The sequence below is a fragment of the Pleurodeles waltl genome, chromosome 7 (genome assembly GCF_031143425.1).
Source record: "Pleurodeles waltl isolate 20211129_DDA chromosome 7, aPleWal1.hap1.20221129, whole genome shotgun sequence".
NCBI classification, from domain to species: Eukaryota; Metazoa; Chordata; class Amphibia; order Caudata; family Salamandridae; genus Pleurodeles; species Pleurodeles waltl.
Genome location: NC_090446.1, coordinates 439,289,143 through 439,312,702, shown reverse-complemented (window position 1 = coordinate 439,312,702; position 23,560 = coordinate 439,289,143). Strand labels below are relative to the sequence as shown.

General features: G+C 44.6%; 1 protein-coding gene across 1 annotated transcript in view; it reads right to left on the bottom strand.

Annotated features, from left to right (window-relative positions):
- LOC138246886 (uncharacterized) overlaps nucleotides 1-23,560 on the bottom strand; it is a 727,672-nt gene that overhangs the window by 404,482 nt on the left and 299,630 nt on the right. The window contains exons 6-7 of the mRNA XM_069201635.1: nucleotides 17,648-17,712; nucleotides 17,418-17,552 (exon numbers count right to left, since the gene is read on the bottom strand). Of these exons, the coding sequence (XP_069057736.1) occupies nucleotides 17,418-17,552; nucleotides 17,648-17,712 (200 nt within the window). The remainder of the gene's footprint in view (nucleotides 1-17,417; nucleotides 17,553-17,647; nucleotides 17,713-23,560) is intronic.

Below are 23,560 nucleotides of genomic sequence, written 5' to 3'. Positions count from 1 at the left end.
AGAGGCCAAAATCCACAGGTAGGCACATTGTAAAAAAACACCTCTGTTTTCTGTGAAAAAATGTTATGTGTCAACGTTGTGTTTTGGGTCATGTGCTTTTGTGGGCGCTAGGCCTACCCACACAAGTGAGGTACCATTTTTATCGGGAGACTTGGGAGAACGCTGGATGGAAGGAAATTTGTGGCTCCTCTTAGATTCCAGAACTTGCTGTCACCGAAATGAGAGGAAAAAGTGTTTTTTTGGTTAAATTTTGAGGTTTGCAAAGGATTCTGGGTAATAGAACCTGGTCAGATCCCCACAAGTCACCCCATCTTGGATTCCCCTAGGTTTCTAGTTTTCAAAAATGCGCTGGTTTGCTAGGTTTCCCCAGGTGCCTGCTGAGCTAGAGGCCAAAATCCACAGGTAGTCACTTTGTAAAAAATACCTCTGTTTTCTGTGAAAAAATGTGATGTGTCCATGTTGTGTTTTGGGCCATTTCCTTTCGTGGGCGCTAGGCCTACCCACACAAGTGAGGTACCATTTTTATCGGGAGACTTGGGAGAACGCTGGGTGGAAGGAAATTTGTGGCTCCTCTCAGATTTCAGAACTTTCTCTCACCGAAATGAGAGGAAAAAATGTTTTTTTGGTCAAATTTTTAGGTTTGCAAAGGATTCTGGGCAACAGAACCTGGTCAGATCCCCACAAGTCACCCCATCTTGCATTCCCCTAGGTTTCTAGTTTTCAAAAATGCACTGGTTTGCTAGGTTTCCCCAGGTGCCGGCTGAGCTAGAGGCCAAAATCCACAGGTAGGCACTTTGTAAAAAACACCTCTGTTTTCTGTGAAACAATGTGATGTGTCAACGTTGTGTTTTGGGTCATTTGCTTTTGTGGGAGCTAGGCCTACCCACACAAGTGAGGTACCATTTTTATCGGGAGACTTGGGAGAATGCTGGGTGGAAGGAAATTTGTGGCTCCTCTCAGATTCCAGAACTTTCTGTCTCCGAAATGGGAGTTAAAAGTGTTTTTTGGGTGAAATTGTGAGGTTTGCAAAGGATTCTGGGTAACAGAACCTGGTCAGAGCCCCACAAGTCACCCCATCTTGGATTCCCCTAGATGTCTAGTTTTAGAAAATGCGCTGGATTGCTTGGTTTCCCCAGGTGCCGGCTGAGCTAGTGGCCAAAATCCACAGGTAGGCACTTTGTAAAAAACACCTCTGTTTTCTGTGAAAAAATGTGATGTGTCCACGTTGTGTTTGGGCCATTTCCTTTCTTGGGCGCTAGGCCTACCCACACAAGTGAGGTACCATCTTTATAGGGAGACTTGGGAGAACGCTGGGTGGAAGGAAATTTGTGGCTCCTCTCAGATTCCAGAACTTTCTGTCACCGAAATAAGAGGAAAAAGTGTTTTTTTGGTCAAATCTTTAGGTTTGCAAAGGATTCTGGGTAACAGAACCTGGTCAGATCCCCACAAGTCACCGCGTCTTGGATTCCCCTAGGTTTCTAGTTTTGAAAAAAGTGCTGGTTTGCTAGGTTTCCCCAGGTGCCGGCTGAGCTAGAGGCCAAAATCCACAGGTAGGCACTTTGTAAAAAAAACACCTCTGTTTTCTGTGAAAAAATGTGATGTGTCCATGTTGTGTTTTGGGCCATTGTCATTCGTGGGCGCTAGGCCTACCCACACAAGTGAGGTACCATTGTTATCAGGAGACTCGGTGGAACGCTGGGTGGAAGGAAATTTGTGGCTCCTCTCAGATTCCCGAACTTTCTGTCACCGAAATGAGAGTAAAAAGTGTTTTTTTGTCAAATTTTGAGGTTTGCAAAGGATTCTGGGTAACAGAACCTGGTCAGATCCCCACAAGTCACCGCATCTTGGATTCCCCTAGGTTTCTAGCTTTCAAAAATGCGCTGGTTTGCTAGGTTTCCCCAGGTGCCGGTTGAGCTAGAGGCCAAAATCTACAGGTAGGCACTTTGTAAAAAACACCTCTGTTTTCTGTAAAAAAATGTGATATGTCAACGTTGTGTTTTGGGTCATTTGCTTTTGTGGGCGCTAGGCCTACCCACACAAGTGAGGTACCATTTTTATCGGGAGACTTGGTAGAACGCTGGGTGGAAGGAAATTTGTGGCTCCTCTCAGATTCCAGAACTTTCTGTCACCGAAATGAGAGGAAAAAGTGTTTTTTTGGTCAAATTTTGAGGTTTGCAAAGGATTCTGGGTAACAGAACCTGGTCAGATCCCCACAAGTCACCCCATCTTGGATTCCCCTAGGTTTCTAGTTTTAAAAAATGTGCTGGTTTGCTAGGATTCCCCAGGTGCCTGCTGAGCTAGAGGCCAAAATCCACAGGTAGTCACTTTGTAAAAAACACCTCTGTTTTCTGTGAAAAAATGTAATGTGTCCATGATGTGTTTTGGGCCATTTCCTTTCGTGGGCGCTAGGCCTACCAACACAAGTCAGGTACTATTTTTATCGGGAGACTTGGGAGAACGCTGGGTGGAAGGAAATTTGTGGCTCCTCTCAGATTTCAGAACTTTCTCTCACCGAAATGAGAGGAAAAAGTGTTTTTTTGGTGAAATTTTGAGGTTTGCAAAGGATTCTGGGTAACAGAACCTGGTCAGATCCCCACAAGTCACCCCATCTTGGATTCCCCTAGGTTTCTAGTTTTCAAAAATGCGCTGGTTTGCTAGGTTTCCCCAGATGCCGGTTGAGCTAGAGGCCAAAATCCACAGGTAGGCACTTTGTAAAAAAACACCTTTGTTTTCTGTAAAAAATGTGGTGTGTCAACGTTGTGTTTTGGGCCATTTTCTTTTGTGGGCGCTAGGCCTACCCACACAAGTGTGGTACCATTTTTATCGGGAGACTTGCAAGAACGCTGGGTGGAAGGAAATTTGTGGCTCCTCTCAGATTCCAGAACTTTCTGTCACCGAAATGGGAGTTAAAAGTGTTTTTTGGGTGAAATTGTGAGGTTTGCAAAGGATTCTGGGTAACAGAACCTGGTCAGAGCCCCACAAGTCACCCCATCTTGGATTCCCCTAGGTGTCTAGTTTTAAAAAATGCGCTGCTTTGCTCGGTTTCCCCAGGTGCCGGCTGAGCTAGAGGCCAAAATCCACAGGTAGGCACTTTGTAAAAAACACCTCTGTTTTCTGTGAAAAAATGTGATGTGTCCACGTTGTGTTTGTGCCATTTCCTTTCTTGGGCGCTAGGCCCACCCACACAAGTGAGGTACCATCTTTATCGGGAGACTTGGGAGAACGCTGGGTGGAAGGACATTTGTGGCTCCTCTCAGATTCCAGAACTTTCTGTCACCGAAATGAGAGGAAAAAGTGTTTTTTTGGTCAAATTTTGAGGTTTGCAAAGGATTCTGGGTAACAGAAGCTGGTCAGATCCCCACAAATCACCCCATCTTGGATTCCCCTAGGTTTCTAGTTTTCAGAAATGCCCAGTTTTGGTAGGTTTCCATAGGTGCCGGCTGAGCTAGAGGCCAAAATCCACAGGTAGGCACTTTGTAAAAAAACACCTCTGTTTTCTGTGAAAAAATTTGATGTGTCCATGTTGTGTTTTGGGCCATTGCCTTTCGTGGGCGCTAGGCCTACCCACACAAGTGAGGTCCCATTGTTATCGGGACACTCGGGGGAACGCTGGGTGGAAGGAAATTTGTGGCTCCTCTCACATTCCAGAACTTTCTGTCACCGAAATGAGAGGAAAAAGTGTTTTTTTGGTCAAATTTTGAGGTTTGCAAAGGATTCTGGGTAACAGAACCTGGTCAGATCCCCACAAGTAACCCCATCTTGGATTCCACTAGGTGTCTAGTTTTAAAAAATGTGCTGGTTTGCTAGGTTTCCTCAGGTGCCGACTGAGCTAGAGGCCAAAAGCCACAGTTAGGCACTTTGTAAAAAACACCTCAGTTTTCTGTGAAAAAATGTGATCTGTCTACATTGTGTTATGGGCCATTTGCTTTCGTGGGCGCTAGGCCTACCCACACAAGTGAGGTACCATTTTTATCGGGAGACTTGGGGGAACGCTGGGTGGAAGGAAATTTGTGGCTCATCTCAGATTCCAGAACTTTCTGTCACAGAAATGAGAGGAAAAGGTATTTTTTTGGCCAAATTTTGAGGTTTGCAAAGGATTCTGGGTAACAGAACCTGGTCAGAGCCCCACAAGTCACAGCATCTTGGATTCCCCTAGGTTTCTAGTTTTCAAAAATGTGCTGGTTTGCTCGGTTTCCCCAGGTGCCTGCTGAGCTAGAGGCCAAAATCCACAGGTAGGCACTGTTTTCTGTGAAAAAATGTGATGTGTCCACGTTGTGTTTTGGGCCATTTCCTTTCGTGGGCGCTAGGCCTACCCACACAAGTGAGGTACCATTGTTATCGGGAGACTTGGGGGAACGCTGGGTGGAAGGAAATTTGTCGCTCCTCTCAGATTCCAGAACTTTCTGTCACCGAAATGGGAGTAAAAAGTGTTTTTTGGGTGAAATTGTGAGGTTTGCAAAGGATTCTGGGTAACAGAACCTGGTCAGAGCCCCACAAGTCACCCCATCTTGGATTCCCCTAGGTGTCTAGTTTTAAAAAATGCGCTGGTTCGCTCGGTTTCCCCAGGTGCCGGCTGAGCTAGAGGCCAAAATCCACAGGTAGGCACTTTGTAAAAAACACCTCGGTTTTCTGTGAAAAAATGTGATGTGTCCACGGTGTGTTTTGGGCCATTTCCTTTCTTGGGCGCTAGGCCTACCCACACAAGTGAGGTTCCATCTTTATCGGGAGACTTGGGAGAACGCTGGGTGGAAAGAAATGTGTGGCTCCTCTCAGATTCCAGAACTTTCTGTCACCGAAATAAGAGGAAAAAGTGTTTTTTTGGTCAAATTTTGAGGTTTGCAAAGGATTCTGGGTAACAGAACCTGGTCAGATCTCCACAAGTCACTGCATCTTGGATTCCCCTAGGTTTCTAGTTTTCAAAAATGCGCTGGTTTGCTAGGTTTCCCCAGGTGCCGGCTGAGCTAGAGGCCAAAATCCACAGGTAGGCACTTTGTAACAAACACCTCTGTTTTCTGTGAAAAAATGTGATGTGTCAACGTTGTGTTTTGGGTCATTTGCTTTTGTGGACGCTAGGCCTACCCACACAAGTGAGGTACAATTTTTATCGGGAGACTTGGGAGAACGCTGGGTGGAAGGAAATTTGTGGCTCCTCTCAGATTCCAGAACTTTCTGTCACTGAAATGAGAGGAAAAAGTGTTTTTTTGGTCAAAGTTTGAGGTTTGCAAAGGATTCTGGGTAACAGAACCTGGTCAGATCCCCACAAGTCACCCCATCTTGGATTTCCCTAGGTTTCTAGTTTTCAAAAATGTGCTGGTTTCCTAGGTTTCCCCAGGTGCCTGCTGAGCTAGAGGCCAAAATCCACAGGTAGTCACTTTGTAAAAAACACCTCTGTTTTCTGTGAAAAAATGTGATGTGTCCATGTTGTGTTTTGGGCCATTTCCTTTCGTGGGTGCTAGGCCTACCCACACAAGTGAGGTACCATTTTTATCGGGAGACTTGGGAGAACGCTGGGTGAAAGGAAATTTGTGGCTCCTCTCAGATTTCAGAACTTTCTCTCACCGAAATGAGAGGAAAAAGTGTTTTTTTGGTCAAATTTTGAGCTTTGCAAAGGATTCTGGGTAACAGAACCTGGTCAGATCCCCACAAGTCAACCCATCTTGGATTCCCCTAGGTTTCTAGTTTTCAAAAATGCACTGGTTTCCTAGGTTTCCCCAGGTGCCGCCTGAGCTAGAGGCCAAAATCCACAGGTAGGCACTTTGTAAAAAAACACCTCTGTTTTCTGTGAAAAAATGTGGTGTGTCAACGTTGTGTTTTGGGCCATTTGGTTTTGTGGGCGCTAGCCTACCCACACAAGTGAGGTACCATTTTTATCGGGAGACTCGCGAGAACGCTGGGTGGAAGGAAAATTGTGGCTCCTCTCAGATTCCAGAACTTTCTGTCACCGAAATGAGAGGAAAAAGTGTTTTTTGGTTACATTTTGAGGTTTCAAAGGATTCTGGGTAACAGAACCTGGTCAGATCCCCACAAGTCACCCCATCTTGGATTCCCCTAGGTTTCTAGTTTTCAGAAATGCCCAGTTTTGGTAGGTTTCCATAGGTGCCGGCTGAGCTAGAGGCCAAAATCCACAGGTAGGCAATTTGTAAAAAAAACACTTCTGTTTTCTGTGAAAAAATGTGATGTGTCCATGTTGTGTTTTGGGCCATTGCCTTTCGTGGGCGCTAGGCCTACCCACACAAGTGAGGTACCATTGTTATCAGGAGACTTGGGGGAACGCTGGGTGGGAGGAAATTTGTGGCTCCTCCCAGATTCCAGAACTTTCTGTCACCGAAATGAGAGTAAAAAGTGTTTTTTGGTCAAATTTTGAGGTTTGCAAAGGATTCTGGGTAACAGAACCTGGTCAGATCCCCACACAAGTCACCGCATCTTGGATTCCCCTACGTTTCTAGTTTCCAAAAATACGCTGGTTTGCTAGGTTTCCCCAGGTGCCGGCTGAGGTAGAGGCCAAAATCCACAGGAAGGCACTTTGTAAAAAACACCTCTGTTTTCTGTGAAAAAACATGATGTGTCAACGTTGTGTTTTGGGTCATTTGCTTTTGTGGGAGCTAGGCCTACCCACACAAGTGAGGTACCATTTTTATCGGGAGACTTGGGAGAGCGCTGGGTGGAAGGAAATTTGTGGCTAGTCTCAGATTCCAGAACTTTCTGTCACCGAAATGAGAGGAAAAAGTGTTTTTTTGGTCAAATTTGGAGGTTTGCAAAGGATTCTGGGTAACAGAACCTGGTCAGATCCCCACAAGTCACCCCATCTTGGATTCCCCTAGGTTTCTAGTTTTCAGAAATGCCCAGTTTTGGTAGGTTTCCATAGGTGCCCGCTGAGCTAGAGGCCAAAATCCACAAGTAGGCACTTTATAAAAAAACACCTCTGTTTTCTGTAAAAAAATGTGATGTGTCCATGTTGTGTTTTGGGCCATTTCCTTTCGTGGGCGCTAGGCCTACCCACACAAGTGAGGTACCATTATTATCAGGAGACTTGGGGGAACGCTGGGTGGAAGGAAATTTGTGGCTCCTATCAGATTCCAGAACTTTCTGTCACCGAAATGAGAGTAAAAAGTGTTTTTTGGGTGAAATTGTGAGGTTTGCAAAGGATTCTGGGTAACACAACCTGGTCAGAGCCCCACAAGTCACCCCATCTTGGATTCCCCTAGGTGTCTAGTTTTAAAAAATGCACTGGTTTGCTCGGTTTCCCCAGGTGCCGGCTGAGCTAGAGGCCAAAATCCACAGGTAGGCACTTTGTAAAAAACACCTCTGTTTTCTGTGAAAAAATGTGATGTGTCCATGTTGTGTTTTGGGCCATTTCCTTTCTTGGGCGCTAGGCCTACCCACACAAGTGAGGTACCATTTTTATCTGGAGACTTGGGAGAACGCTGGGTGGAAGGAAATTTGTGGCTCCTCTCAGATTCCAGAACTTTCTGTCACCAAAATGAGAGGAAAAAGTGTTTTTTTGGTCAAATTTTGAGGTTTGCAAAGGATTCTGGGTAACAGAACCTGGTCAGATCCCCACAAGTCACTGCATCTTGGATTCCCCTAGGTTTCTAGTTTCCACAAATGTGCTGGTTTGCTAGGTTTCCCCAGGTGCCGGCTGAGCTAGAGGCCAAAATCCACAGGTAGGCACTTTGTAAAAAACACCTCTGTTTTCTGTGAAAAAATGTGATGTGTCAACGTTGTGTTTTGGGTCATTTGCTTTCGTGGGTGCTAGGCCTACCCACACAAGGAAGGTACCATTTTTATCGGAAGACTTGGGGGAACGCTGGGTGGAAGGAAATTTGTGGCTCCTCTCAGATTCCAGAACTTTCTGTCACCGAAATGAGAGGAAAAAGTGTTTTTTGGGTCAAATTTTGAGGTTTGCAAAGGATTCTGGGTAACAGAACCTGGTCAGATCCCCACAAGTCACCCCATCTTGGATTCCCCTAGGTGTCTAGTTTTCAAAAATGCACTGGTTTGCTAGGTTTCCCCAGGTGCCGACTGAGCTAGAGGCCAAAATCCACAGGTAAGCACTTTGAAAAAAACACCTCTGTTTTCTGTGAAAAAATGTGATGTGTCCACGTTGTGTTTTGAGCCATTTCCTTTCGTGGGTGCTAGGCCTACCCACACAAGTGAGGTACCATTTTTATCGGGAGACTTGGGGGAACACAGAATAGCAAAACAAGTGTTATTGCCCTTTGTCTTTCTATACATTTTTTCCTTCCAAATGTAAGGCAGTGTGTAAAAAAGATGTCTATTTGAGACATGCCCTGTAATTCACATGCTAGTATGGACACCCCGGAATTCAGAGATGTGCAAATAACCACTGCTTCTCACCACCTTATCTTGTGGCCATTTTGGAAATACAAAGGTTTTCTTGATACCTATTTTTCACCTTTTATATTTCAGCAAATGAATTGCTGTATACCCGGTATAGAATAAAAACCCATTGCAAGCTACAGCTCATTTATTGGCTCTGGGTACCTTGAGTTATTGATAAACATTCAAGCCCTATATATCCCCGCAACCAGAAGAGTCCAGCTGACGTAACGGTATATTGCTTTCACAAATCTGACATTACAGGAAAAAGTTACAAAGTAAAACGTGGAAAAAACTGGCAGTTTTTTTCACCTCATTTTCAATATTATTTTAATTCAGCTGTTATTTTCTGTAGGAAACAGTTGTAGGATCTACCCAAATGACCTCTTGCTGAATTCAGAATTTTGTCTACTTTTCAGAAATGTTTAGCTTTCTGGGTCCCAGCATTGATTTCTCACCCATTCTGGTCACTAACTGGAAGGTGGCTGAAAGCACAAAAAACAGTAAAAATGGGGTATATCCCAGTAAAATGTCAAAATTGTATTGAAAAATTGGGTTTTCCAATTCAAGTCTGCCTGTTCCTGAAAGCTGAAAAGATGGTGATCTTGCACCGCAAACCTTTCGTTGGTGCCATTTTCAGGGAAAAAACCACGAGCTGCCTTCAATAAAAAAAATATATATATTTCAGTGTATTTTGGCTAATTTCTTGGTCTCCTTCAGGGGAACCCACAAAGTCTGGGTACCTCTAGAATCCCTACGATGTTGGGAAAAAAGGACGCAAATTTGACGTGGGTAGCTTATGTGAACAAAAAGTTATGAGGGTGTAAGCGCGAACTGCCCGAAATAGCCAAAAAAGGGCTCAGCACAGGAGGGGGAAAAGGCCTGGCAGCGAAGGGGTTAAGCCCCTAATATAGACTCAACCAAATGTTTCCAGGTATCACATGCACAGATTCAGTGTATGGACTTGGACCGCATACTCATGGGAGGGGACTTCAACTTATTGATGGATGCAACACTAGACACCACGGCGATCTCTGGCCGGCAAGCCATAAACACTTCAGACTCTGCATGACATATGTGACACCAACCTGCTTAAAAATGCTTGCCTCCTGAAGGACATCTTGGCACTCGCATATACCCATTACTCCACCCCTCACAATACATGGTCACGCATTGATTACTGTTTTCTATCCGCGATATTGTGAAGCTGGCTGTGTGAAGCCTACCACCAAGCTCACACCCTCTCGGACCGTGCCCCAATTCTCTTTACACTACACATTCCATTTGAGAGCAACCTGGAGAGAGAATGTTGATTACCCATGCTGGCTCTACAAGATGCTCTTTTTTGTTCTAAACTACAAACAGCGGCAGTCAATTATTACTGGCTTAATGAGGGCTCAGTGACCATGCAAGCTGCCGTCTGGGAGGCAGTTAAGGCGTACATCAGAGGCATTTCCATTTCCAAACACTCAGGACTGTTGAGAGATCTGCGTAGAGCAATGACACAAATTGAAAGGGGACTGACTGAGATTGAATTGACTGATGCACACCAAAATAATGCTCCCCAGACCCTTAGGCACATTGCACTACTCACGGAACACTGTGACCTAGCTGAAAGGTCCTGTTTTTAGTGAAATATGCCAGGGCCCGCAGATATGGAGAGGGTGAATGCCCAGGATGCACTTTGGCCAACCTGTTGCGACCCCCTGAGGGGTTCCGGTTATATTGACGAACTTTGTCAGGATGGGTGACCTCTAACAAGGCCATACTGACACTCTCCTTCAATATTACACACCTCTATGTCACCCGGTTGTCCAGAGATATGACAGCACTGTCTGCTTATCTGGAAGTTATACCTATAGTGTGGCCTCCCCTGCCCATGGCCAGTTCCTAAGCCAACCAATATAGAGTGAGGAAATTATACAGGGTATTGACTCCCTAAGCAGATCTAAGGCCACAGGCCTGGATTCACCGGTGAATTCTACAAACACTTCAAACACCGTCTCGGTCCTCGACTGCTATCCATGTATACTGAGTCACTTGAAACCGGTATCCTTCCTCCATCTCTGTGGGAAACTGTAATAAACTTGCTCCTCAAACCTGGTAAAGACTGGCAACATTGTGGATCTTATAGGCCCTTATCGCTCCTGGATTTTGACAACAAGATATTGGCTAAGGGGCTCACAAACTGCCTTGCCCGCCTAATGGAGCAGATAATCTCCCCTGCACAGTCAGGATTTGCTTCCCACCATTCCACCTCTCTTAATTTGTGAACCGTCTTCTCCGTTCTTAATAGGATCACTTCCAACAACCCAGCTGTGGTAGCCTTGTTGGACACAGAGAAGGTGTTTGATTAATTAGAATGGCCTTTTCTCCATCCTACCCTACACAGGGTGGGTATCCTCTGGATTGGTATTGTTGATTAAGCTTTTATACACCACTTCTACAGTGCATATCAGAGCCAATGGCTCCCTATCCCCTCCCTTTCCTGTATCGCGGTGCACGAGACAAGGTTGCCCTCTATCCCAACTACCTTTTTATAATAGCTATGGACCCCATTGGTCAGGCACGGCCAAGTAGCCCCCATACACCACGGCCTGCAGTTTAGCACAGGCCCTCTACTTATCCCACCCTGCGCTGATGATGTACTGCTGTTTGTAAGTCATCCGAAGGATAACTTAGCTCCCATGCTTTGAGAGGTAATTAATTTTGGATGCCTCTCTGGCCTTCAGATCAATTGGTCGAAATCTGAAATCTTCCCCCTCATGGTTGCTACTGCACCTTTTCAGTGATAGTATCCACTGCAGTCGTGCAACAATGCGGTCTAGTATTTAGGAATGTTCATACACGGAGATAAAGAGCAGGTGGTGAGACTGAATTATGGTCCTGCTATTGAAGCATTAACTACTCAGGTGGAGCGTTGGATTCACTAGCTTCTGTCGATGGCCAGGCGAATAGTGATTATAAAAATGTTGATTCTACCCTGGTTTCTTCATCTAAACATCCCTATCCCACTAATCAACATATTCTTCAACACATTGTGCGGCCTGCTCCTCAAGTTAATCTGGGCTGGCAGACACCCTCAGATAGGTTGAGACACATTATTGTTCCTCTATTAAAGAGGCAGATTCGGGGTACCACATTTATTACCTGGCGGCACAGTGTCAGTGTGCATACTATTGGTTTCACCTAGATGCCAGACTTGCCTACACCAAACCTGAGAAGGACTTTTCTGCACCAACACCTCTGGCCTCCATCCTTCCTAAGGGAATCCCACTAGATCCCAAGACATATAGGGCCTGATTCTAACTTTGGAGGACGGTGTTAAACTGTCCCAAAAGTGGCGGATATACCACCTACCGTATTACGAGTACCATAGGATATAATGGACTCGTAATACGGTCGGTGGTATATCCGCCACTTTTGGGACGGTTTAACACCGTCCTCCAAAGTTAGAATCAGGCCCATAGTAACCCTTATTCACAACGTGCTGGGCATGGTGGAAACACCAGCATAAACTAGGGGTTTTGATACTTTACTCCCCATCAATACCAGTGGTTGATCACCCTTGGCTCCCTCTCACTTGTGAAGCCCTGGCGAAACGCACTCAGATGGCCATACCATTGTGCATTCCACTGATCCCCATTTTGCTGCTGCCACCCGCATGGACAACTTCATAATGCGTCATGTACACTGAGCATTGAGAGCAATTATCCCAACATACCTACTTGCGCTGGATACATTTCTTCCCTTGACCCTAGTGATAGGTGACCATGGTGGAACCTGGTTGGTGTCGGGACTGTATCATGCCAGTTTGGCCCTACTCCCTACATGTGACGCAAAACTTTGTGACTCATAGAAAACAGACTTGGGGTGCCCTCTGACAGATAAGATATGGAGTGCTTGCTGCGCTGAAACTCGGCTGGTATCACCTAATCATCGCCATAAACTTGTTTAATTTACATTTTTTAGACAGGCTTATGTCAGGCCTAATGATCAACATAGATTTGATCACACAAGATCATCCGACTGTCCCAAATGCCACCTTGCGGGAGAAGATTTTATTCATATGGCATGGACATGTAGACACATTACCCTTTACTGGAGTGAGATTTTCTCCAGGCTGGCTCAGATGACAATGATTCCCCTCAATCCAGACCCACTCCTGGCACTGCTAGGTTACATACAGGACCTTCCGAAAAGCGTCAGATGCTTCAGAGCCATAGCTCTCCTCTTGGCAAAGCGTAAAACTGTAATACACTGAGGCAGTGGACGCACACCCACAGTCAAAGACTGATTTAAAAGTTTAGCATATTGTGACACCATCAGTGACATATATGCCTCCCGACAGCCCCCTGCCTGCAGACCAAGGGACATATGGCAGCCACTACGTGACTACCTCCTATCAGATACTGAAGGGCCCCAGGACCCTGGCACTACAGAAGCATCAACCACACATCACACCTCCCCTGCCCCTCCTCACACCTCACCCAGTCAACTCTGCCCAGTTAATTCCTGACAATTTACAAATAACACACTGCCCACAAATGCATGAGGCACAGATCCTCCCCCACCAGGACTGGCTATCAGCTCTCGTCCAATTTTAATGACAAAAGGTATGGATACTGAATAGTATGCAAAGCTTTGCATTATGTATGAAGAAACAAGGTTTATTTTTTTCCTTTTGTGTTTGTATGTTTGCATTATCAGTAACATCTGATACAATATTTTGATCCCTTATCATGGATTGCTATGACTCATCCAGCAAGACAGTGTCTCTTTGCTTAAAGTGGACAATGTATACTTTTCAATGACTGTAGCTCTGACCACTCTGTTGTAAGCTTTTCACACAGATGCACATTTCATATGTACTCTGTCTATGATGTTGTACCGCCATTGTGTTGTATTTCATGTATGCTTGGTACTAAACCTCAATAAAAACATAATTAAAACTAGATGTTTTATCTCAAAGTGCAATGAACACACAAAAGGTGACTGAAGGAACACTTGCAAAAGTCTAACCACAGGCAATCATTCAGGGTAGCATTCCAACCTCTCATTTGTCACCCATTGCACCACTCTAGACAGAGGCCCACCTTATGCAAATCAGTACTGACATTGCTTCTTAAGGGAACAATCATCATCCCAGAACTGCCAAGTGAGGCCCACGGATTAAGTGGCACAATAGGCAAAAAACAACGGATTGGAATGCTACACTGTGCGATTTCCAGTGCTTAGACTATTTGCAAGCATTCCTCTCATCCCGTTTGTGTGTATTATTTGAAGGTGGCACAGGACCCAAGCTATACCTCACTGATGAGAACTAAGGCCCTGATTATGAGTTTGGTGGTCACCATGGCAGTGGCGGTTGTCTGCCCACCGCAGTATTGATGGTCTGAGCGCGGTATTACGATGTGGACGGTTTGCTGAACTAGAAACCGCCAGAGTCCATCTGTCACCGCCAGCCATCCGCTGACCACCTTGACGGCGACTGGGAAAAAGCAGCTGTCACAGGGCGGTATAGACAAGGGGGCTGCCGTGCACATCACGATGTGCTGTACCCCTGAGCTGACTCTAGCGGGAGAGAGCGCCTGCATCGAGATGGCAGAATCTAAGGAAATGGGGTGCTATCTCCCCCATTTCTTTCTTTTCCCTACAGTTTCCAATGTGGGCCCCTTTGTCCAGGGCCCCCCTTCATGGCAGCAACTTCACCACTAAAAAAAATAAAAATAGAGGGAAGTACAATTAGCATTTTTCTGCCACTGACTGGACTGGGCCTATATGGCCCAGTTTCCAGCAATGGAATGGTACATGCACAAAGTATTTTTGCATATGTGCACCTTTTGGTAAAAATGTATACACTTGCATTGACACAAATGTAAAATATACCTTGTACTGCTGACCGCATCCCCTGCTGGTCAACCGCCATCAAGTACACTGCCACTGGGCCAGCAGTAACATTATAATACAGCTGGTGAGAGACCATCAACTCGGCGGTCTATTTGGGACCGCCACCTTAGCAGTCTGGCAGTCCAACCGCCAAACTCGTAATCAGGCACTAAGTATGCCAGAACTGGTCTGCGGTTGCTTGTTTATCTGTCTGGAGGGGCCTTGTCTGTCATTTTGGGCTAGCTTGTTCCTCCTGAAGTAGGAGGATGAAAGCTGATTTGTATATGAATAGTCTGTCTAGAGTGGAACAGTGGGCAAGAAATGATGGATTGGGATATGGCCACTATTGAAAGCCAGTGGTTGAGATGAATTCAAGCATTCCACCTTCACTTGGTTGTATGACAGAGTTCCACCTAACTGAATGAATTTGAGCCGATGGTGGAGATCAGTGGCGTGATGAAACTGGAAGGGGCCCCTATGCACAGAATCCCCGCTGGGGATTCATTCAGGCCATGTGCTGTGCTGAGGGGGCCTCTGGAGCTCAGGAGCCCCCCTTGCCCGCACTGTGGGGCTGCAGAGACCTTTGTTACACAAATGGTAGAGACATTGTGTATTCCTTACACATTTTTACTGCAGGTGCCCTAATTTGCTTGTAGAAAAGTATTTTAGTAGAATGATATTGGTAGATCAACAAGCAGGGATTGAAATGGTTAGACCCTGTCCTACTCTTCTACCTTTCTGGGTCTGGGCACCGTAATGAAGGAGACTGTCATCCCAGTTATTGACCATGTTTTGCTTGTTCTAACCGTTACTTGGGAGGTAGAGTCCTCTCTCAAAGGAAAGCACCAACTATTTCGCTAAACTAATTATTTTGCTTGTCTAAATTTTGAGCATTCTATTGTCACAGGGTGCAATCATTGGATTATCACAAAGATACCAGGTCTGACCTTATAAAAACATTCCCAGCCATCAAGCATCTATGGCAGGCCACTTACGTATGTTAATGGCTCCTAGCTTTGGCCTGCATGCCCATTTGTAGCACCAAGAAAACCCAAACAAATTCCGGAGTTTGAAATCAACATCTACACAGCCCATGCGATCTCAGTTAACTATAAAACAGATAAGGATATGATATGTATGTATGATATGTATCTATTTTGTTCTTTATTATGCCTGTTTGGCGGGATGCAGCATAGGAAACAGAAGATTCTGCTTTGATGAAGGACACCAGCGGTGGCTGCCGCAAATATCAAGGGGATGGGTGGGGGTGGGACGATGAGGATGGGGGTGTGGAATATCTTTTTTTTAAAAAAAGACTTACCGTTCGCTGCTGTTACCGTCCTCTCCTGCTGCCTCGCTCATTCTCCTTTCCTGTTCTGGTGTCCCAGCATTCTATGGCACACCAGAATAGGCTCCCCAGTAATCCTGGTGCTGCTTTCATGCTCAAGCTAGCATGAAAGCAGATCGGGATTGGTCTGAGCATCTCAGACTGCCGCTGGGGCCTGTGAAGTTTCTCCAGCCCGGCTGTGTAAACAGCCGGGCATGAGAAACCTAAGTGCGCATGTGTGTTTGGCCGGCCCTCTTAGGCCATCCAAACACACATGCACACTTAGTGAACTCCATTGTCATCCCCCCTCCCACCTCCTGTGGCCCAGCCCTACCCCTCCCTTCACATGCTAGCTGAGCCAGCAGCAGAAAAATAAAACAATATTTAAGTATTGTTTTATTTTTCTGCTGTTGGCTCTTAGCCAGGCAGCTATTGCACATCTGGCAACCACAAGAAAGACATTGCCGTGATTCATGACATGCCATGCTTAATATAACTCTCTTTCACATGCCACTAGTCCCCTTGGTGCTTTGACTGATGATTATTCTTCAAAGATAAACCATAAAAGCAACCTTGAATGCCCTTCATCACGTCCTACTGTGATCTTAGATCCTGTTGTTCATTAACCATTTTCAGGCACAAAAAAACCCCAGGGACAAGGCAACGCTGCAGGTAGCATCTGTTACTGCAGAGGGATGTGTGGCATTAAGGAAGCGCTTTGGCTATGTAAAATGGTTTTGTGACTAATGAAAAGCCCTCAGGAAGAGGACTTGGTGCCAGATGTACGACTGTCAGCTTTTGCAACTCGCAAATTGCGATTTTTAGTGACTTGTAATTTGCAAGTTACAAAAGCTTATGTACAACAGTGTCACAGACAATGTTTGCAATTACTAAATGGGTCACAAGGGACCTGGCTCATTAATATTCATGAGGCAGGTCGCAATTTGTGACCCATTGGGAATGGCCGCCACTCACAGGGATGTTGACCTGCCTGGGTCAGCAGACCACTATGTCTGTGACTGCTTTCAAATAAAGCAGTTTTTTGTTTTTGAAATTCAGCCTGTTTTATTGAAAGGAAAACAGAATGCATTTCAAAAATATAAATGAAACGTTTCAGTTTTATTTTTCAGAGTAGGCAGTGGTCTGTGGGACCACTGCCTGCTCTTAAAAAACATTTTCACAGCCAGTTACAAGGGGGAAGGTGTCCCCTGGGGACCCCTTCTGATTTGGAACTTGCTTACTACCTACTTGAAGTAGGCAGTGAACTGCAATTGTTTTGCAACTGCATTCCAGTCGCAAAACAATCGTGCATGCCCCTGTGACTAGCTAAATACAGTTGATACATGCTAAAACCCTCTTTAGCAGTAGCAAACTGCCCGATTCCCCTTTTGTGACAGCTAAAAAAGGTTGTACATCTGGCCTTCGGTGGCCATAACAGTGGTCTACATGCTTCTAGAAGATCATCATGGCCATAAAAAATGGAAGCTTCTATAGTGGACCTTGTGTTCATAGAGAGGGCATTAGGGTTATAAAGAAAACCCTTATGACTACACAGGAGGACCTTTTTATTATGGAAGATGGCACTGTGGCATTAAAGGACCGGTTTGTGGCTATAAAGAAAGACCTCGCTGGTACACACAATAGGATCCTGACTGTAAAGGTTTCTGAGGCTATAGTTAGATCAGCCCATAATTTCTAAAGAGGGGGACTTATTAACTATAGCACTGGGGCAGGCTCCGTAGGAAATGTTGCCTTGTGCCTATTGAAGCAATTCTCACTACTAAAGACAAGGTCTCATATAGTGAATGGGAGCTCCATAGGTGCAGAAGGGGTACTTTGGCCGACAGGCTACCTCACTCACCTTCTGAGGTAACATTGAGAGAGTCATCAGACTCTATAGACTTCTTCCTGAGTTTCTTGGGATCCTCTTCGAATTTCCCCAGATCCACATTCACGTATAAGTCACCATCTTCATTATGGGTCTCCTTTCCTATACCTTTAGCGAAGTAGAAATTTATGATACATCACAAGATTCAAACAAAAGGCAGATTAGAAACATAGCAATGATATGAGTCATAGAAGGACACTTACCAGCGAGAGTAGCAGGAGCATCTATGTATGGATTTGGAGTACTGCTTGCAGTGATTCTGAAGAAGCTTTAAGGACAGAAACACTTGATCAGTAATTACCAACTTAAGTAGTCCGTTTGTATGTCTATGATCCACCAATCACCCTCAGCACAAGGAGAACACAGCGCTAATTAATGGACTATATGATTATCAGAGTAATTCTTTCCGTATATATGCCTTTCTTTCTGTCTCACACTCTCTTTATTAAACCAGGGATCAGACCAAACCTTCCTTAATGTAAGATAACGCACACATCACAACTTCAAAGTAGGCATCGACATATATTGTAGTAAGGAACAGATCAGACAGTCCGTCTTTCAGCTGTGTTTCTATCCTTAGGATGCAATTCTATCCCTGATGATTTAAGATCTACAATTTATATGTCTATCTTCCTTTTCTTCTTGATCACCTTGTCCCCAGCCTGTATCCAAACCTCAGTGCACAGTGCTATGTTTGAGTTTCCTGTCCTCCATATACATTGATATACTCTTTCTCATTACCCTCAGTCTATCCTCTGTGTAGAGTGCCATCCACCTGAGCTACCTGTCCTCAGTCTACAGTATTATGGTCTTGGATTTCATTTATTCTGCAAAAACATGCACGTTTTTTGTTGCCCTTAGACTGCATTTATTTATTTTTGGGCTTTTTTGATCTCAACTCACAATCTTGTGCCTGAGATCTCTCTGCCCCCAGATAGTAGTTCTATCATATTGACATTTGCACTTAATCTACAGTGCCCAACTTGGTTCGATTTATAATTATCTGTAAAGTTCTAAATGCCACTAAATAGCCTTTTCTGCATACAGCAGCAAGAAGAAAGATGCAAGGTTGAATACAGAATGAAGGTTGTGGGTCTACTTCAACTATACCTACTATACCTGCTGCTCTAAGTTTAATGTCCATCCTCCTGATATTCAGTTTTTGATTCACCATCTTCATCACTGTTTTTAATCTACAATCATATTCTTGTTCTTTGCGTCCTTTATCTGTAATTCCATTTGCTTGGTCCTTGGTCAAAAGTTCTCTCTTCTCATCAACACTTCCTTAGTATACAATACGATCTGGGGGTCCATAGGAATACTGTAGTGCTTTCTAAGTTTGAACCATTATCATCATTTTAGACTCATGGAAAATATAACTCTATCTTTTTGGCCGTTGAACCATATGATTTAATCTTCAGGGTCTTCTCCTCTTTAATCTGCAATTATGTTCTCTTCAACTTTTTTCCGCCATCAACAATTCTGCCCCCCCCCCTGCTATTTATCCTCATTCTATAATTATATCCACTAGGGCTTTGTCTTTAGAAATCTCTTCTTATCTTCAGTCTTAAATTCTATTATGTTTCTTTTTAGGTTTGATGTTAGCCAATGCCTTTTAATTCAAATATATATATACATACAATGGAATTATTTAAAGGGGCTTTCTACTAGTTTTCTTTATCTGTTGGTCTGTTGGTGTGTCATTCACATTTTCCTTCCTTCCACTATATCATACAGCATGGGTGGGGGGTTGGCCCACTTCAAGCACTGGGGGCCAGATTTATCATAGTGTTGTGTCACCCTTCTGCCACGCAAGGGGTGCAAGAGTGACGCAATACTAAAGTCAGATTTATCAAGCCATGCAGGCCATCTTGCATGGCCATGCATGGCTTGATAAATAAGAAGTAACGAAAGGCAGCACAAATCACTGCCTTGCTTTACCCTGCCCCAGGGAGATGTTCCATAGATGGAGCATGAGTGTTTCCACGCATTCACCCATGGATTTTGTCTCATTCCTATATTTAACATTAATGGTAGACCTGGGAATACATCAAAATGCTGTGGCTCCCCAGGGGAGGTGTAATGAGAAGAAGTATCTTTATTTCTCCTCTTTGTTTCCTCTTTCTTTAGAAAGGGGAAAATGCCTCTGAGGTTTGTTTTTGTAAGGGAAGGTGTTCCTTCCTGCACAAAAACAATCATACGTATAACTCAGGCACTCTTGCACCACAGTGAAAGGGTGTCTGCACGTGCGCTAGGCAGGCTAGAGTGCGCCAGCTCTAGAAAAGGGCAGGAATGTGCCATAGCTCGGCGATGCAAGGTGGCTTGCTGCACTGTGCTGTGTGAAAGTATGATAATTCTAGGCCTGGATAACCTCACTTTGATTGACAGCACTTTACTTTTACGCAAGGAGCACATCCTCATGCAAGCTTGTTTCCTTCTGTGCCAATTTTTAAAATAATTTATTACTTTGATGTTGCCTCTATGTTTAGTGTCCGTTGTGACAGCAGGACGGTACACAGAACTCATTCTATGCTTTACCAATTCTTGTTCCTTTTAGAGTATCCTTTGCTTACTGATCGACTGCTACTATTTCACAGTATAACAGTTTGTATCAATTTGACACTGTTGTATGTTAAGTTATCAAAAGATTCAATATTATATATGTAAATTTATAGAGGACCAATTCTTCAGAACACTTTTATTGTGGACTCAATTTCACCAGTGGTTCTTTAATAAACTTTGCCCACATAGAAACCTGGTCTTTTTCTTGTTTATTTGCAGCAAATGTAACACTTTTTTAGTCCTTTCTTTCCTTCTTCCTTTTTACTTTGTTTCTTTTCTTCTGTCTTGCACTCTTGCTTTCCTTCTTTCATTACTTTTCCATCTTTCTTTCCCTGCTCTTTCATTCTTCTTTTTATTCTTTCCTTCTTTCATTTCTTCTTTTCTTTCCTTTTCTTTCCTTCTATTCTTCAATTCCTTCTTCCTTTCTTTCCTTTTTCTTAAATGTATAATTTCCTTCTTTTTTCAATTTCCTTTTTTCTTTAATTTCTCCTTTCTTGTTTTCACATTCTCTTTCATTCTTTCATACATTCCTTTTTTTCCTCTTTTCTTTCATTCCTTCTTTACCTTTTCTTCCATTCTCCTATTCCTTTCTGTCATTTTTTTTCTCTCCTTTGATTCCTTCTTTCTTTCTCTGTTGATTGTTTTCTCTCCTTCCTCTTTCTTTCCTTCTTTCTTGCATTCATTGTATCTTTCCTTCTATCTTGCATTCATTCATTCTTCCTTGCTTTCATTCTTACTTTCTTGCTTCCCTTCTTTCTATCTTCCCTTATTTCCTTCCTTCTCACTTGCCTTCTTTCTTCCCGTCTTTCTTTCCTTGTATCTTTCTTTCTTTGTTTTTTTTCCCAGCTTTTCTGCTTTCATTCCTTTTTTGCTTTCATTCCTTATTTCCTTCTTTCTTGCTTTCTGTCTTCTATCATTATTTTTCTTTTTCTTTCTGGCTTCATATTCTACTTTCCTTCATGCATTCTTCTTTTCTCCTTTCTTGCCTTCCTTTTTTAGATCCTCACTGAACCGGAACACAAACACGCCAGGACCAGTTTAGCTCTTGTTATGGGCTCTTCAGTCACGTATAGCTTGCTTCCAGTGGCACAGTGAGTGGGTGACACACGTCTGGGCATACCCGGTGCACTTAGGGCATCATATGCAAAAACAACAAGGTGATGGATGGTATACTTGAATTAATCTCATTGACTGGCAATTGTCTCAAGGCTGCATCCCAATCCATCGTTTTTTGCCCATAATGCCACCTCAGTTGGAACTCAGCCATATGCAGATCATTTGAGATTCTGTTCCTCATAGGAACTGTCCAGCCGGAATTGCCAGGCCAGGTCCTCCCTAAATCAGAACAAAGCAACCCAGGACCAATTTCACCCTTGTTATGGGCTCTTAAGTGGTGTATAGCTTTGTTCCAGTGGCACAGTAAGATTGAGATTCGCATCTGGGCACATAGGGCATCATAGGCCAAAACAAAAAGGTAATGGATGGAATGCTTGAATTAATCTCAGTCACTGTAGGAAAGTGCCATCTTCCTTGGCATGTTACCCCCATTCTTACCTGTATGTCAGTATGTTTTTGCCGGTCTCACTGGGATCCTGCTGGGCAGGACCCCAGCGCTCATAGTTTATGGCCTAATGTGTGTGTCTGTATAGTGCTTGACTGTGTCACTGAGGCTCTGCTAAACAGAACCTCGGTGCTTCTGCTCTCTCTGGTTTTAAATTTGTCACTTCTAGGTTAGTGACTTCATTTACCAATTTTAATTGGCACACTGGATCCCCCTTATAAGTCCCTAGTATATGGTACCTAGGTACCCAGGGCATTGGGTTTCCAGGAGATCCATGTGGGCTGCAGCATTTCTTTTGCCACCCATAGGGAGCTCAGACAAACCCTTACAAAGGCCTGCCATTGCAGCCTGCGTGAAATAACGTGCACGTTATTTCACAGCCATTTTCACTGCACTTAAGTAACTTATAAGTCACCTATATGTCTAACCTTCACTTGCCGAAGGTTAGGTGCAAAGTTACTAAGTGTGAGGGCACCCTTGCACTAACAAAGGTGCCCCCACATAGTTAACGGTCATTTGTGAGTGCGGGGACGCCATTATACACGTTACCTACATATAGGTCAATACCTGTTAGAAATAGGGTCTTTGGTTGACAGTTAGGTTACCCCCTTTTCAAGCAAGGACCCTCACTCTAGTCGGGGTAAAAGAGAATCACCCTCAGCTAATCCCTGCTTACCCCCTTGGTAGCTTGGCAGAGCAGTAGGCTTAACTTCAGAGTGCTAGGTGTAAAGTATTTGTACCAACACACACAGTAACTTAATGATAAAACTACAAAATGAGACAAGTTTAGAAAAATAGGAAATATTTATCTAAACAAAACAAGACCAATACGACAAAAGTCCACAATACACAAGTCAAGTTATCAATTAAAAAGCAAAAAGAGTCTTTCTCTTAGCGTGAAAATGTACCTTGGGTGCGTTAAAAATAACCCAGCACGGACGAGTGTGCGTCAAAAAGGGCTTGCGATGCCTCGATTTCGCTCACGAGCGAGACCTTGCGTCGTTTCTCCTTTTCTCGGGTCGGGGCGCGTTGTTTCTTCTCTCTACAGGAGAGCGATGCATCGATCTGGTCAGCACTCTCGGATCCAGGCAGGTCTTGTGTTGTTTTTACACGCCCAGTGGTACTTGCGTCAGAAATCCAGCCGTACGATGATCCGAAAACCATGCAGCGCGGGTTTGCGATCGCCCAGCCTCTGTCAGCGATGCTGCACGTCGTTTGTCCAGCTCCGTGCATCGATTCTTCAGTCGCGTTTCCGGCGAGTGTCGATTTTCAGCCACGGAGCCGGCGGCACGTAGTTTCTTCAGCCGCAAATCGGAGTTGTGTCGATCTTTTCCCCGCACGACGCTCTGTGCGTGGATTTCCTCCTCTTAGGCTGCCAGCTTCTCCTTTCAGGGTCCCAGGAACTGGATGGGCACCACAGGGCAGAGCAGGAGTCTCTCCAGAGACTCCTGGTGCGGGCAGAGAGAAGTCTTTGCTGTCCCTGAAACTTCAAACAACAGGAGGCAAGCTCTAAATCAAGCCCTTGGAGATCTTCACAAGATGGAAGGCACACAAAGTTCAGTCTTTGCCCTCTTACTCTGGCAGAAGCAGCAACTGCAGGATAGCTCCACAAAGCACAGGCAGGGCAGCTCTTCTTCCTCAGCTCTTCAGCTCTTCTCCTGGCAAAGGTTCCTCTTGGTTTCCAGAAGTGTTCTAAAGTCTGTGGCTTTGGGTGCCCTTCTTATACCCAATTTCTCCTCTGAAGTAGGCCTAATTCAAAGTAAAGTCTCTTTTGAATGTGAAATCCTGCCTTGCCCAGGCCAGGCCCCAGACACTCACCAGGGGGTTGCAGACTTCATTGTGTGAGGACAGGCACAGCGCTTTTAGGTGTAAGTTACCACTCCTCCCCTCCCTCCTAGCACAGATGGCTCATGATGAAATGCAGACTATACCCCAGCTCCCTTTGTGTCACTGTCTAGTGTGAGGTGCAACCAGCCCAACTGTCAAATTGACC